This window comes from Gadus morhua, chromosome 13 (assembly GCF_902167405.1).
Source record: "Gadus morhua chromosome 13, gadMor3.0, whole genome shotgun sequence".
In the NCBI taxonomy this organism is placed as follows: domain Eukaryota; kingdom Metazoa; phylum Chordata; class Actinopteri; order Gadiformes; family Gadidae; genus Gadus; species Gadus morhua.
The window spans coordinates 15,490,409-15,506,733 of NC_044060.1; the positions used below are offsets into that span (position 1 = coordinate 15,490,409).

Here is a 16,325-nt window from a genome sequence, read left to right on the forward strand (position 1 = left end):
CCTGACAACCTGAAAACCTGCCCGGCAACAGACGACGCGATGCAGAAAACATGTTTCCAAACGACGAAATAACATAATACAGATAGCGGATCGGTATCTGTATTATGATAGATAGCGATAACACTTGTTTTTACTTTATATTTGTATTGTATTTAATTGTTTAATCGAAACAATAAAAAAATTTGCCCGCGAAACGGGCGATCGCGTCAAATGACGCGTCAAATGACGTAGGAAGGTTCTTGAACATTCTAGACTATGAAACCTGCTTAAAACACTCAGTTTACTAGCTAAATTCGATTAAACAATTCAATACAATACAAATATAAAGTAAAAACAAGTGTTATCTAGCGATCCGTTATCTGTATTATGTTTCAAGAACCCTCCTACGTCATTTGACGCAATCGCCCGTTTCGCGGGCAAAACATTTGTCATTTGACGCGATCGCCCGTTTCGCAGGCAAATTTTTTTATTGTTTCGATTAAACAATTAAATACAATACAAATATAAAGTAAAAACAAGTGTTATCGCTATCTATCATAATACAGATAGCGATCCGCTATCTGTATTATGTTATTTCGTCGTTTGGAAACATGTTTTCTGCATCGCGTCGTCTGTTGCCGGGCAGGTTGTCAGGATGTAAACAAACGATGACGTAGGCCGGTACAATTTTCGCCCCTGGTACAATTTTAACGTGACACAGCCATTCTGGAATAACGCCGCAAGAGCCGTGGGCACGTTTTACGAATTCTTTGTGTTTAAGATGTCTGTCTGTCACAAACCTAATTCAGGCAAACGACGCATTTAAAAAGGTCCTGCCGGGGGGAAAGTAAGAAAAAACACAAAGAAAAACGTAAAGACAAGAAAAGACATGGCGCATGAAATATTGACTCGCTCGCATTGTTCTCCAAGTTTCTAAACAGCTTTATTTTCTTCAATTCTCATCATGTGGGTTTCTCTGGCACCTGTCACGGGTTCTCCCCTCGTAAATATATATAAATAAAGTTGATATTGTGCCCGAATTTACTTCAATATGGAAAGCCGATTCAGTGCGCGTCACGTGGCTGTCAGCCCACGGCGGCAGACGCGTCAGGGGGAACGATCCTAACCAAACAAAAATAAAGGCTTTTTCCTTCCCTTTCTCCGCTCTCTCCCCTTTAAACCCGTATGTTGTGGTTGTGGTTGCTGAGGGCGTCGTATGCAGAGCAGTGTGTTTGTGGGCGCGGTAATAGGGCCGTGTGTGGTGATGAGTGTTAGCTGTTAGCTTTAGCTTGGCTGGGAGCTCGTACCTCTTCTCTCGACCGCCTCGGTGCAAAGCCTGACGAAGCGAGGCACGGCGCTGCGCTCGCGCTCACACAGCATCTCCAATCTGCAGCCAAACACCTGGTCTGCACACATACACACGCACAGTAGCAAACACACACACACACACACACACACACACACACACACACACACACACACACACACACACACACACACACACACAGACACACACACACACACACACACACACACACACACACACACACACACACACACACACACACACACACACAAAACACACAAAAACACACAGTAGCACACAAACGTTATGATGATCGGTACTCAGCGTTGCAAACATGGTCAGGCGTGCACCCACACTCTTTGTGAAAGGTTGATACACACACACCAGGGTCAGACATGAACGTGAGCTCAGGGGGTACTTTGCCGGAATTTCCTTTTTAATTGGGTTGACTGGGGCTTTTAAATGCAACTTGTAAAATAAGGACTCCACTTCTGTATTTTTACACTGTATTTCAACTGCATATGAAAACTGGTTCATATTTTCTTTCAGTGGAGTCGTTGATGGGCCGTCATGCAACATTTAATAAAAATTGCCCTGGAATGATTCAAAATGCCCTAAAATGTATCACACAGGCAAAGAAAAGCCAGTTAAAAAAGGGACACACAAACATACACATACATACACACATTCACACACTCAAACATGCAAATATATAAAAATACACACACACACACACACACACACACACACACACACACACACACACACACACACACACACACACACACACACACACACACACACACACACAGAGAAAAACACCTTATACAGACAGACGCACAGAAGTAGCTATTGTAAAATGAGGATTCCTCTAAGAAAAATCCCTTTTCATTTCAATTACGCTGCCTCGTTTTCCAGAAGAAACTTGGCTTAACATTGATGATGCAAGAGTGTCATCCATGTACAGTCTATACTAGTGCCACTGCATTCTCTCTGTAAGTGCTTCACACAGAGTTCAAAACCAGCTGCATATAACACACAAAACTTTCCCTCTGCCTGCTTCGACTTCTCCGGGAATTGAGGCAATTATAAGCAGCTGAGCCTCTATTCATCGCTATCTTCTTGCATTTTTGAGTGGCATCTTGTTGCTTGAAAATATATTTTCTGCTATAAACTTCTATGGTTTTTCCAACAAGTGCGGAAATCCTCATTCTTCCAACATGTTTTAAATGTAGTGTATGTATGTGTATTGTACATTGTATTGTATTGTATTATAGTACTTAACTGTGTAGCAACATTGTATTGTATTGTATTGTATTGTATTGTATTGTATTGTATTATAGTACTTAACTGTGTAGCAACTGCAGTAGCTGCTATCATTGCTGTAACACGGGGAATCGGTTAGCCTAGCGATTGTTGTACTTGCACTTGGTTCTATGAACATCCTTACTGTACCAGCAGAAATATATTGTTGCACTTCTTATGACAAATGTACTTATTGTAAGTCGCTTTGGATAAAAGCGTCTGCTAAATGCCCTTAATGTAAATGTAAATGTATGTATAGTGCATGCCTCGTATCCGAACAAATTTCTGCTTTGTGGGAAGTTAGAATTTTACACTTCGAAAAATTCAGGGTTGCCCCGTGGCCAACAAAACCCCCTCTGCCATTGAAGGGCCTAAGAATGGGACGCTCTGCCCTCACCTTTTATAAGGCCCTTCTCCTGGAGCGCCTGCAGAGGGGGTCTCCTCAGGATCAGCTTTTTCAGGCGGCTCCTCACACGCTTCCGCTCCGTGTTCTCCAGGTTTGACGCCGAGCGGGGCACTGCGGAGCGAAGGCACAGGGGAGGAGGGAGAGGAAGAGGAGGGAGAGGAGGAGGAAGAGGAGGTGGAAGGGGAGAAGGAGTAGAAGGCGGGGGGAGGTGGAGAGGAGGAGGAGGGGGAGAGGAGGAGGAGGAGGGAGAGGAGGAGGAGGGGGAGGAGGAGGAGAGGAGGGGGAGGAGGAGGAGGGGGAGAGGAGGAGGAGGAGGAGGGAGAGGAGGAGGAGGGGGAGGAGGAGGAGAGGAGAGGAGGAGGAGGAGGGAGAGGAGGAGGAGGGGGAGAGGAGGAGGAGGGAGAGGTGGAGAGGAGGAGGAGGAGGAGAGGAGGTGGAGGGGGAGAAGGAGTAGAAGGAGGGGGAGGAGAGAGAGGAGGAGGAGGGAGAGGAGGAGGATGAGAAGGAGTAGAAGGAGGGGGAGGTGGAGAGGAAGGGGAGGGGGAGAAAGAGGGAGAGGAGAGGAGGGGGAGAAGGAGTAGAAGGAGGGGGAGCAGAGAGAGGAGGTGGTCAGTGCGTGTTGACCGATTCGATAGGCCGTGGACGACAGAGTGGAGGTGGTGGGCGGAGACGGCGATGAAGATTAAGCGAGGGGGCGAGGGGTGTGCTGGCTGGATGGAGGTGAGCACGGCGGACAGAACACCGGGGCAAAGAACCCCCCGAGCAGGGCGAGTGGAGATAGAAACTACGAGACGTCGAGACAGGAGGAGTCTGGAGGAGCTGGGATGAGGCGCAGGGTGCTGGGTGAGGATTTGGGTGATTGGGGGGGGGGGGGGGTGCTGGACTCACCGGAGGTCCTGGTCCTGTCATCGTCCTCTCCGATCCGATCCAGCATCTCTAGGCTGCCCGCCCGTCTCTGGGAGTACAGGAGCACGTTGTCCAGAGGGTTTTCCCGCTCCTGGGACACAAGGAACCCATTCCACTCATTTCAAAAACCTGGTTGACTTTTATATTCTTTTGTTGTTGTGTAAATGGTACATTTATGTGAATATGGTTATAGCGATAACTAGATGACGTGTTTGGGGTTTGATTGAGGAGGTCGACCCCATGCGCTTCTACTTCATTGTATCAAGCGATTAGGAGGACAGAGAGACAAATCGACAAAGACAGAGAGTGACAGAGAGGGAGAGAAAGCGAGAGAAAGAGAGGGGCAGAGAACGAGACGAAGAGAGAGACAGAACGAGAGAAGTGCGAAATAGAGAGAGAGAGCAAGAGAGATAGAACGAGAGACCACGGACCAGCCTATCAATGACACCCTGGATGGTGTTGTACCACTCTCTGACAAGAGAGTCCGTCTCCGATTGCAGAAGGAACTCGTTTCCTGTCACGGTTCTCAGCTGTAACACACACACACAAACACACCCCCACACACACACACACGCCACGTCATTACACACTTGTATCTACTGTGCTTTCACTAAATAAAAATACATAATTTTATGGTTAGCGAAGAATGGTAGTTTTGCGGGTATAACGATGCACATTCTAGTCGCCGTTTGTGGTTCTACCTCAGCGTTGCTCACCTTGAAGACGTTCTTTTTGCTAGACAAACAGTCAGCAAATTCAAGCTGTGCGCCTCTCAGGTCCACGCTGCTCTCGGGACGGCTGTTCCCTGGTTTCTAATGGTAACAAACACACAGATATCTGTTATTATCTGTTAAATAATGTTACGGGAATTATGATATGTATTGAAGATTGGTGCAGCAGGTCAAGGAAAGCAAAGATATTGCTCGATAATCTCTCACAGGTTTTATAATAACGGGCGCGAGGCTTCGTCTGCTCATCCCAATTTAAACCTAATCCAGGCTTTCCCCAAAAAATGTAATAGTGGCGCCTTGCGACCATGCACCCATCCAGGGCCTGCATGCAACACTTCTAAAGCAGGCTTTCTTTGTAGTCATTCCTGAAAACGGTTCAATTGGTTGAGACTTCTGATCTGAAATACGCTTCAAAAAGCTACAATAGCATGCAATGTCCCGTCAGAGCGTTGTGGAGGATGTCAGTGGCTCTCTGACCCGCTCTTGGTCTGAGTCATGCTCGGTCCCGGCCGAGCTTCAATGTGAAGGCCCTGTGAGGCCCGTTCTGTGGTTAATATGATGGGGGGTAATGGAGGGCGCTGCCTGGTTTGGGCCAACCCTGGAAGAGAGAGACCCCGTGCTAGGCTGCGCCGGTGTGCTGCTCTTATTCAAAATATGACCCACTTAAGTTCCAATTAATGCACACGGCTTTGAACGTATGAATTATCATAAAATAGAAATATGGTGCTGTTTGGATGGCATGGCGCAGCAGCATTAGTGCTATTCAAGAGCAGGCAAAGAAAAACACAGACACAATCTGTGGCACAAAAATAACATTGTGACGGGAGAATATAACCTAATCCCAAACCTTTAATTATTAGTAGGTAGAGGCTTTTGATCTATTTTTCCCTCCTCTGAACTTTTAAGTAGTTGTGGGCCCAGGATTGGTCAGCTTCATAGGAAGCTCATGATTCCCACCAATCACCATTTAGAAAGTGTTACTGGCTTCTCTGGAAGGACCAATGCTACATGAGTACCGGGGACAGCCACAGGGTATAGGTCACTTAGTACAGGTGCAGGTCTCACCCAGCTGGAGGGAGTCTGGGATTTGGGGTCCTTGAAGAAAACCAGACTGTTCCCCACCAACACCACCCATGACTGGTTCCAGTTTTTCCTTTAACACACACACACACACACACACACACACACACACACACACACACACACACACACACACACACACACACACACACACACACACACACACACACACGCAGACACACACACACACACACACACACACACACACACACACACACACACACACACACACACACACATGCACACAGACACACACACACACACAGGGATGTACAGGCACACACACACACACACACACACACACACACACACACACACACACACACACACACACACACACACACACACACACACACACACACACACAGAACACAAAATCATACAAGCCCTCATATTGATATAGTGTTATTTGCTTCTATCCTGTTGTGACTGTTGCAGATAAAACAACTTGTACTTTGTTTTGTCTTGATCATACCTCAGCTTCCTGCCTCCTTCTGAAATCTTGGTCTTGTTCAGTAGACCAGCCTTCTCCAGCTCCTGTAGATACAAACACAAACATTTATTTTAGTTTAGCCTTAACCTAGACATATTTATATCCACCCAAGAGTAATGTTTACATAAGTAGTGAAAAATGTACATGTGTCATATAACAAGTGTACTAAGGTAATACTATATGATAAATCAATATAGATGTAACAAACAATATAAACCTATGAAAAGGACAAAGGGCCCCTCTCTATTAAACGCAAGGGCCTCTGGAAATTATTTGAGATGATCAGCGAATGGGATATTGTTGTTGACTGAGTGATCAATAGCAAGGGTCTGTAAAGTCTGTAACTATTTCATAACTGCATTAAGAGTCCAAAATTAACTATTCAAATGGTGTCCTCTTACCTGCCCGAGCGGAACAAATCTAGCGGCCAAACTATTTAAATTAGACCCCCTGCATTATTTTACCCGCCAGACTAAAGTAATGGCTGCTGGCAGGTGTTGGTGTTGTTGAGCCCTGACTGAATGCTTGTCCTAGACGCTGAAGCAGTGCTGTGTTGACTCACGGGCTTGCTGCTGTCGCTATCTGGCGAGCTGTCGGGCGAGGGGGGCTCTACTATGATGTTGGTCACGTTGTAGGAGTAACCTCTGCTCTGCAGGGACAGCTGCAAGAAGAGGCAGGTGGTCACTGCGTGTCTGCGCGTGTGTGGGTGTGTGTGAATGTGTATGTGTTTGTGTGCGTGTGTGGGGGGATGTATGTATGTGTGCGTGTGGGTGTGTGTGTGTATGTGGATATGTATGTGTGAAAACTTGAAAAAAAGAATACAGCTGTGTATACATCCGATGGTGTTCATCGGTGAAAACTGAAACAACTGTGTGTGTGTATATCCGTGTGTCTCTCTGTGCATGTAGGAGACTGTATATCAGCAGTAGCCTCTGTGTATGGGTACCAAAATGGTCATTCACACAAAAACATGCAAACAGTAGCTATACCTGGATGCTTCCTGTGGCTACCTGGCCGTTCTCTTGGAGCGACTGGGAGTGGGGCAGGTGCATGGGGGAGGAGTCAGGGCTGAGCGCGTCGCCCTTGCCGAACGTCGACATGGTCAGCACATCAGAGGACACGGCACGCTGCATGCTCTTAGAGGGGGGAGGTCAGAGGTCAGGGGATAGGTCAGCAGTGGAGGGAAGGAACGAGAGGCATGCAGTGATCTGTTGTTCATGTTTTTTTTTGATCGGAGCACATGTGCCTGCAATCTGTTCCCAATCATACGGCACTTTGTGGAAAGCACCGTGATAAATATGCAAAACAGTGTTGAAATAATAATGATACATTCCTTACTCGGCATGGCATGATCACAATCTGCTCAGGAAGCCGGGTTTAATTAATATTTTGTTTTGGTACAACAGGCAGGATTCAGCGGTAGATAATGACACAAAAACACATTCCGGGCTGTTCTGCTTTTCCAGCTTCTGTTTCTCCCTTTTTAGTTTGTTTCTCTGAGCGTGCTCTCTCTCTCTCTCTCTCTCTCTCTCTCTCTCTCTCTCTCTCTCTCTCTCTCTCTCTCTCTCTCTCTCTCTCTCTCTCTCTCTCTCTCTCTCTCTCTCTCTCTCTCTCTCTCTCTCTCTCTCTCTCTCTCTCTCTCTCTCTCTCTCTCTCTCTCTCTCTCTCTCTCTCTCTCTCTCTCTCTCTCTCTCTCTCTCCACAGACAGATGGAGATAGAGAAGGGCCCTGGCTCGGGGGATTACAGTGCAGAATGTGCCTCGGACAGGAAGGGGAACCCCAGTTGTTACATTAGCAGTACATGAGGCGGCGGAGAGTCTCAACTACAGTTGGCTCGGCTTAGCTCAGGAGGTAGAGCAGTTGTCTTGTAACCGTAAAGGTTGCTAGTTCGATCACCACCTCCTCCTAGCTGAGTGTTGATGTGTTCCCGAGCAAGACCCTTAACCCTAACTGCTCCTGACGAGCTGGCTGTCGCCTTGCATGGTTGACTGTGTCAATGTGTGTATTAACCGATGTAAGTCGCTTTGGATAAAAGCGTTTGCTAAATGCCGTCATTGTACAAATCATCCATAGAGGCATTCGTTCTGCACCATGTCCGTCAGATCAGTTATGCACTACAATCCATGTAGAAATGCATAATATAACTAGAAGTGTATAGATCAGCTAGCCGAGCAAGCACATTTCCCAATCCACATAACCCAGTTCCAACAAAACAACAACCCTCCTAATGTTTGCCATCTCTCAGTGCAATGACGGATTAGGAGGAAGAGCCAGATCGGCTCATTTGCTAAGAGGAGACCTTTAAAGGGCTTTCGTTCAGGCACACCCACAACCTGCTGTGATGCAACATGTTGCACTAAGAAGTGCTTGGATAGCAGCTTCTTTTTTTACACACCATGAGTCGCGATATTTCACCACCTCTATGTGCATACATGCTGATTTATGGGCTAAAAAAGTGCAGAGCTCTGCGTTGCGTTAGTGTAATCTACAGTAATACAGTGAGGATGCAGGCTTTGCTAATCACACTGCTTGATTTTTCTGGAGTTCATTGATTTTCAAAGGGAACATCTGCCTTTATTTCTCTCTGTGTATTTAAGCAATGTTATGCATAGTATGCATTTCCGGAAACCAAGTTGTTCAGTTCAGTTTTTTTAATCCCTGTTGAGTCCCAGTTCTACTGAACCGTTCTCAGGTAGGTAGCAGAGACTTATGGGTAAGAATGTACCAAACACGTGTCTGAAAACCCAGATTTAAGGCTAGTGTGCCGATGAATTAAGACATCAAAGAATAAAAACAAATCACCACCGCTCCAGGAGCTCCCAGCTGACAGACGCAACGCTGATCACCTCGTGCCGGGAGAAGAAGAATAAGGGGAAAGTGAATGGAAATGGATAATGTGGTGTCTCTCCCGCTTGTTAGTTTGAGGGGGGATTCAAGGTGACATGCATGCATCAGAGGTCCCAGGGCGGGGGGGAGACTTATGGCAGACTCACATAGATATTCACCTGTTTCCTGTGCACAGCTCCGAGAGCGCTCCTCTGGTGGCTCCTGTAGACCAGATCCGGAGACAGCTACGGAATGAGAGAGAGAGAGAGAGAGAGAGAGAGAGAGAGAGAGAGAGAGAGAGAGAGAGAGAGAGAGAGAGAGAGAGAGAGAGACAGAGACAGAGACAGAGACAGAGTCAGAGACAGAGACAGAGACAGAGACAGAGACAGAGACAGAGACAGAGAGAGAGAGAGAGAGAGAGAGAGAGAGACAGAGACAGAGACAGAGAGACAGACAGAGACAGAGAGAGAGAGAGAGAGAGAGAGAGAGAGAGAGAGAGAGAGAGAGAGAGAGAGAGAGAGAGACAGAGAGAGAGAGAGAGAGAGAGAGAGAGAGAGAGAGAGAGAGAGAGAGAGAGAGAGAGAGACAGAGACAGAGAGAGAGAGAGAGAGAGAGAGAGAGTGAAGCAAAATTAAAGTTAAGCAGATCAAGCCAAACAGAACATTCTGACAAAATAATATTGTGAGGGAAGACAGGGTTGGTATGAGGTGTAGGTGAAGGGAAGTATTTCTGATAAATTATTCCAAATTATTGCACCAATGTCACACAAATATTTATTGACGATAATTTTAATTCTAACAACAAAGTCAACGAGGAACCATAAAGGTGATACACTTTTTCATAGAAAAAAAGGATGCAGAGGATCATGTTGGGTTGGCCGCTATGTTTGGGTGTGTGTGTGTGTGCGTGCGTGCGTCTGTCTGTCTGTCTGTCTGTCTGTCTGTCTGTCTGTCTGTCTGTCTGTCTGTCTGTCTGTCTGTCTGTCTGTCTGTCTGTCTGTCTGTCTGTCTGTCTGTCTGTCTGTCTGTCTGTCTGTCTGTCTGTCTGTCTGTCTGTATATATCTGTGTGTGTGTGTGTGTGTGTGTGTGTGTGTGTGTGTGTGTGTGTGTGTGTGTGTGTGTGTGTGTGTGTGTGTGTGTGTGTGTGTGTGTGTGTGTGTGTGTTTGTCTGTGTGGACGTATGTATACGTCTGTTTGTGCGGAAAATAGCTGCTACTGAAAGAGGAAGCATTGACGCATTTCATAAAACAACACACAAATGCCCTCACGGAGGAAATAAATGAACGACAAACCCAAACTGTCCCCCATTATTGCTCCACACAACCAGTATAGCCTTGGTTACCTCAGCTATGCTCTAACTGCTGTTATGTAGCATACAAAGTAGGTTATAAGCACAAAGACATATCATTTCCATGTGAGGATGACCAAACTCCATCTCTGACACCGACACAACTTCAAACAAAGCCTGTTTGCTTAGCGATGCCAATGCTGAAAAGAAAAGGTGAACTCACAGTTGTGATGCTCATTGCCACCCAAAGAATCCTGGTCAACTCCTTACACTTGCTCTCCTCATCTGTTGAGTGTAAGCCTGCGGTCCTTTGCTTCTGAACCTAATACCATTCAAAGTGCTTTTTCTCTCTCACTAGCGAGGTGGTGACTTCCCTTTTCCGAGGGGAAACTGCTATCAGTCACCAGCATCATTATCTCACTCAATAAGCTGTACCAGGAAACCGTAGGGGACTCTACACAGACACACCAGTTGTGCAATATCATGGTGGTAATAGTTATCCAACTGTTGCTTTTTCTGTGGGCATACCAATGACATATCTAATCTAAGTACCTACAGTAAATGTGAAACTATATAACCAGATATTACAAGATTTAATTTTTGTACAATAGATATACCTCTGTGTGTGGTTGTCTGTCTGTTTAATGTTATTTTCTGTGTATGTGTGTGTGTGTGTGTGTGTGTGTGTGTGTGTGTGTGTGTGTAGGTGTAGGTGTAGGTGTAGGTGTAGGTGTAGGTGTAGGTGTAGGTGTAGTGTGTGTGTGTGTGTGTGTGTGTGTGTGTGTGTGTATAAATACAGTATGGGGTGGTGTTTGTGTGTATGTCAGTGTGTGTGTGTGTGTATCTGTGTGATGCCTCACTCATCAGTTATTATCATCAAGCATTTATTTGACAATAAATATGGTCAAAGACATTTATGCAATACAACAGCTTCCATTTCATGGACAAGCCTAGAAACTGCCATCATATCCAGAACATTACAAATACTACACCTGCTTTAACTGTAGATTGTAAAACATTGAACAGTAAACCTTTAATGGTCAAATAGAATAACATGGGGGGGAAGTAAACAATTAAATGACCTATGGATGGTAGTTTTAGAGCACCTTTGTTCCTAAGTAGGGCCCTAGGTCCAGGCTGAGGGGGGCTCTGATTGCATGGTTTGAATTGAGCCATGTTTCGTCAGGGGGCTTAAAGGGGGGCTGCGTCTGAGGCTCTATAGCAGATGGCCGTGACGGCGATGACCTACTGATCAACTGAGGCAGATCAACAGATATTACCTGCTTTCCCCTCTGGGAATAGGAAACAAAAGGATTCACAGCAACCTTTCACTGAATGGCGAGGGAATGACGTTGAATGCTTCAAGTGAGACAGGCGAGACAGACGTAACTAGAAGCAGTTGGCTAGAGAGATGAAGATACTGTGTGAGTTTGTGTGTGTGTGTTATTTTTTGGTGCGTTTATGTGCTTCTTTGTGTTTTAGTGTGTGTGTACGTCTGTGATGTGTGTGTGTGTGTGTGTGTTTGGGCGAAAAACGTTTATGCTACATGCTTCTTTATCAATAGCTTTGAATCCCCACAATTTATGACAGTGAAAGGGAAGGGGAACTGTCTTGTACAGACAACACAGTTCCTTCTTTAGGTTCTGAAGAACTGGTGGGGACTTTGTTTCAAAGAATTTTGAATCACAGGTAGCTTATTGCATTGATCTCGATGACAACGATATATACACTGGGTTTGGAAGATTTGTATTTTAGTAATGTCATTAAATAGTGGTTATTTTAGCCAGTTTAGTTTTCTTTTTTCATTGCGGTATTTCCCCATTTATGCAATCGATACTGGGAAAATTAGCCTTTTAATATTTCCATTAAGGGAACATAAACATAAATTCAGGCCTCAGCGAGAATTGAACTCGCGACCCCTGGTTTACAAGACCAGTGCTCTAACCACTGAGCTATGAAGCCTCCGGTAAGGTGCAGATTTTGTGCTAAAACTTATTTCATCGTTAAGCATCATATTTGCAAGGCTGACACTGACACAATGATGGGGCCTCAAATGTCTTTAACTAACAACTTGAACATGCCACAAATTGCATTCAACAACGGGGATATTGTTTGCCATTATCACTGATAATAATCATTTTCAGTGACCCTAATACACTGCAATGCTACAATGCTTAATCTATAATAATTTCAGATTTAACAGATTATCCGCAGACTCGCCACAGGATACAATTTGGATTTTTGATATAATTACATTTATAGCTGATTTTGATGGCTAGCAATCATAGGATTCAGTTAAGGCATGCCATTAAATGCAACAACATAAGCCTTAGACCCTTACCTTGTGCACAGTGCCATTGGTGGTACCAGAGAGCGGTAGGGACAGATGGCTGGTGTGCCTGGGTGATATCTGGGGCTGTGGATGATTTAGCTGGCAGAGACAACGGCAAGCACAGATTGTCAGACATATGGTTTAATTTAGCAGTCATCTGTATATTTATTGACTTAGAATGAGCAGATAGTGGTCTCATAATGTACGCATGCTATTTGTGAGTCCAGCGATAAACATTCAAGGTTAGAATTTTGTTATATTTTAATCAATTTAATGCATTTTAGGTCCATGTCCAGCCCTAAACAAATTATAAATATTTAAATCCTGACACCTCAAGGGAGTATAATTGATGCACCTATCTTAACCTATCTCCATCTTCTACAATATATTAATGGAGAGGGAAAGCCATTTGTGCTTTTCATAAAAGTACTGATTCAAGTGCAGACATTGAAACACTGCCCCCTGGGTGTCAAAGGGGTAAGTGCAAGCCGTTGGAAGAGTGAAGCCCTCACCTGGTTGGTGCTCCCTGTGCGGGCTCTCCGCGGTGGCTTCCAGGACCTTTCCTTAGTGATGCTGTTGACATAGTAGCTTCTCCCGCTGGCTAAGTCCGAGTACTGCTCCCACAGGTCCAGCACCTGCAGGGGCTGCTCTCCGGGCGGCGGGCTGGGGGGCTCGGCCCTAGACGGGGACGCTGAGGGGGTCAGTGTGTCGCTGTACAGAGGGGAGTTCTGCCAGGACAGCTGAGGGACGTAGGACTCTGTCGGGACCTGCATCACATGGTGGTGGGGGGTAAGGAAGGAAGGAAGGAAGGAAGGAAGGAAGGAAGGAAGGAAGGAAGGAAGGAAGGAAGGAAGGAAGGAAGGAAGGAAGGAAGGAAGGAAGGAACGTTTGCAAATTAAAGTAGGAACAGAAGTACAACTGGCATACCCTTTGTACAACTGTTAAAATTGGGCTTGAGTTAATGTGCATGTGTAACAGTAAGACCCTAATTATATACACAGTGTATGTATACATCATGCCTATGTGTGGGCAGGTATTGACTTTAAATAATACAAAACACACAAAAAAGAGGAAAGGGAAAACACAGATATTAGCAATGCAACACAAAACCTGAAAATAACCCACTATAGAACACCATGGTCAATCAGCCATGGGATTAAGCAGCAGCTTATAGGAATGCCAGTACTGGGGCAGAGCGAGGAAAAGATATCCAACAATTGAGGGGGAAGGAGCGCTACGATTAATTTTCCTGAAAGACTTATTTGAATGGATCTTTATATGGAAATGATGAATGAATGTTCTGTACAGGGGACATGGCTGTAACATAACTTACAGACAATGATTGACTGCCCTGTCTGGCTGATCCCGGTTACATAACACACAAGCGCTCAGATGATGACCGAAGAATTGCATGTTTTTTCTGTGTTTATGTGTGTGGATGTGTGTGTGTTGCAGGCAAAGACTGGCACATGCGATAATGTGATTAATGACAGTGTACTCTAGAGGGCAGTGTTTGTAAGTTTGTTGTAAATTTGTAAGTGCGTAAGTAATGTGGATTTGGACTACAATAACAATAACACTTTGGGTGTTCATTTTGAATTGTGTTCTAGAAAAGAGATCCCAAATCCCTCTCACAGTGAAATTCAAGAACATGGGAGGACATATATATGTAACGCATTGAAACAGACTCTTATGCAGGACCGTCACCAAAATGTACTCTATTTGATTTACATGCAATTTGCTACATGTACATGTTTTACTAACCACTGTGAGAGGGAGAGGGGGGGAAAAGAAAGAGTTTAAGGGGGTAAAGGGCTCGTGATCTGGATGCTGTTGCAATAATCCTTCTTACTGGGCTTAGATTAGAACAGAGAAGTCACCAGCAAGAAAAAATGATTACTATAAAGATATTATAATATTTTCACAGACGTCATAGCTGTTTGAAGCTAAGGTGGTATTGGCATTGATACACATCTCTACAACAGCTGGATAGCCCAGGGCTAAATATAGGAATTGTTGCTCTAAGTGTCCATGTTGAATTGCGTGGAGATTACAAACGACTTCTGACGTGATGCTGGTATCGAATGACGTCCGGACAATGTCCGATTAATTGTTTTTCCCCGCCGAGGAGGTGGGGGCGGATTGGTGGGGTAAGATTATCAAAGTAGATCAGAGTTGAACCGACTGCAACCCACGCCACCCTAGATGTGTGTCTGAATAGAAAAGTGACTACTAGGCACAAGCCTCTATGTGTTTAGTCATTATTCATTATTAAGTTATAATAAAGTATTGATTGACGGCACATATATTTTGAAGCGCACACATTCTGCCTTTGGTCTCTATATGTTTACGAACAGATTTATCTACAGGTCAAGGTTGAAATACTTCCCATATAGATTTGCTGTCAAGTGCATTAATAAAAGTGAGAGTCTGACATTTATATTATATGCAAGTATAAGTATCAAAATACTTGATATAAAATATACTACTTGCACTAGTTCCTCATCCTATCCTAAGATTCTGCATGAAAAGACACATTCCATCTACTGGTGAACCAGTCGGTTTAAATACTGTGTTGGAGATCCTGTTTGGCTTGGCCTCATTATTTCCTCATGTTAATCATATATCTTAACCTGTATCATATGATAGAGTATAATAATACTATGCATACAATACAGAATACTCTTGAGACCTAATACTCCTTCCACTCAATTCTGAAACTACTTAAACCACACATTCATTGAAACAAATATGAATATGAATATGAACAAATTATGTGATGAGGATGTGATGATGATCAGACCTGGAAGCCAACACACAGTGAAGCACAATGTACCGTTTCTATATATTTGGTTACAAAGCTTGTTAAAGAACACTTTAGTTGGTTCTTGCTTGGCTACACTCTTTGGAAAAAGCAATGTAAGGCATCGGGTTGACTCTGGTGACTTGTGCTGGCCGCTATCTGTTGGCAAACCATTAAATAACTAATTGATCGATATTGATTGAAGTGGAAAAACACGGTCCATGGCCGGGCAGGCGGCCTGCGTGATGTGCGGCGCCACCCACCTGCAGGTGGTTGTTACTGCGGGACAGCTCGGCCATGTCCCACTGGCTGCACGACTTCTTGGGGACCCGGGGGCTGCCGTGGAAACCAAAGCCCCTGCCCACCTCGTCGTACGGGTTCTCGGGCAGGTTGCTGGAGCTCTGGCTCCGGGTGATGGTGGGAGTCACCCTGGGGAGGGGCGGCTGGCTGGCGGAGCCCCGGGGCCCGCCGCCTGGCACCCGGAGGTAGCCCGGCGACGTAGAGCCGTGGGAGCCGGAGCCGGAGAGCGGGAGCGTGGGGAAGCGAGGGGCGGCCTGGCCGGCAGAGCGCTCCGAGCCTTTGAAGGCACTGCTGGAGTTGAGGTTCTCCATGGAGCGGCAGAAGGGTTTGTTCACTGCGGGGAAGAGAAAAAGCCTCTGAATAAATGAAGAGCTGAGCTATGAGTCAGCCCAGGAGAATGGCTTTTAATGCACAGCGTTATCTCACTGCATGCGATGAACTCAAACTAATTACTGATTTGTGGCTTGATTATGTTCAATAGCTTCAAAGTAAAATCTAAGTTTTAAATGTGAATATTGCGTTCCCTTAAATGCATATTATACCACAGCTAGTTCCGAACGAACTTTCAAT

General features: G+C 45.3%; 1 protein-coding gene and 1 non-coding gene across 5 annotated transcripts in view; both read right to left on the reverse strand.

Moving 5' to 3' along the window:
• Positions 1 to 16,325, reverse strand: part of arhgap9 (Rho GTPase activating protein 9) — a 39,313-nt gene that overhangs the window by 10,072 nt on the left and 12,916 nt on the right. For 3 of the 4 annotated variants that reach the window (XM_030374405.1, XM_030374402.1, XM_030374403.1), the window contains exons 5-17: positions 15,719 to 16,089; positions 13,165 to 13,419; positions 12,662 to 12,751; positions 9,200 to 9,277; positions 7,196 to 7,342; positions 6,769 to 6,867; positions 6,189 to 6,250; positions 5,699 to 5,786; positions 4,619 to 4,714; positions 4,334 to 4,432; positions 3,885 to 3,993; positions 2,988 to 3,107; positions 1,287 to 1,385 (exon numbers count right to left, since the gene is read on the reverse strand). In XM_030374405.1, coding sequence (XP_030230265.1) covers positions 1,287 to 1,385; positions 2,988 to 3,107; positions 3,885 to 3,993; positions 4,334 to 4,432; positions 4,619 to 4,714; positions 5,699 to 5,786; positions 6,189 to 6,250; positions 6,769 to 6,867; positions 7,196 to 7,342; positions 9,200 to 9,277; positions 12,662 to 12,751; positions 13,165 to 13,419; positions 15,719 to 16,089 — 1,713 coding nt within the window. The remainder of the gene's footprint in view (positions 1 to 1,286; positions 1,386 to 2,987; positions 3,108 to 3,884; positions 3,994 to 4,333; positions 4,433 to 4,618; positions 4,715 to 5,698; positions 5,787 to 6,188; positions 6,251 to 6,768; positions 6,868 to 7,195; positions 7,343 to 9,199; positions 9,278 to 12,661; positions 12,752 to 13,164; positions 13,420 to 15,718; positions 16,090 to 16,325) is intronic. The other variant, XM_030374404.1, reaches the window with a different exon arrangement.
• trnat-ugu (transfer RNA threonine (anticodon UGU)) lies at positions 12,210 to 12,282 on the reverse strand. The gene has a single exon. It is a non-coding gene; the product is annotated as a tRNA-Thr (tRNA).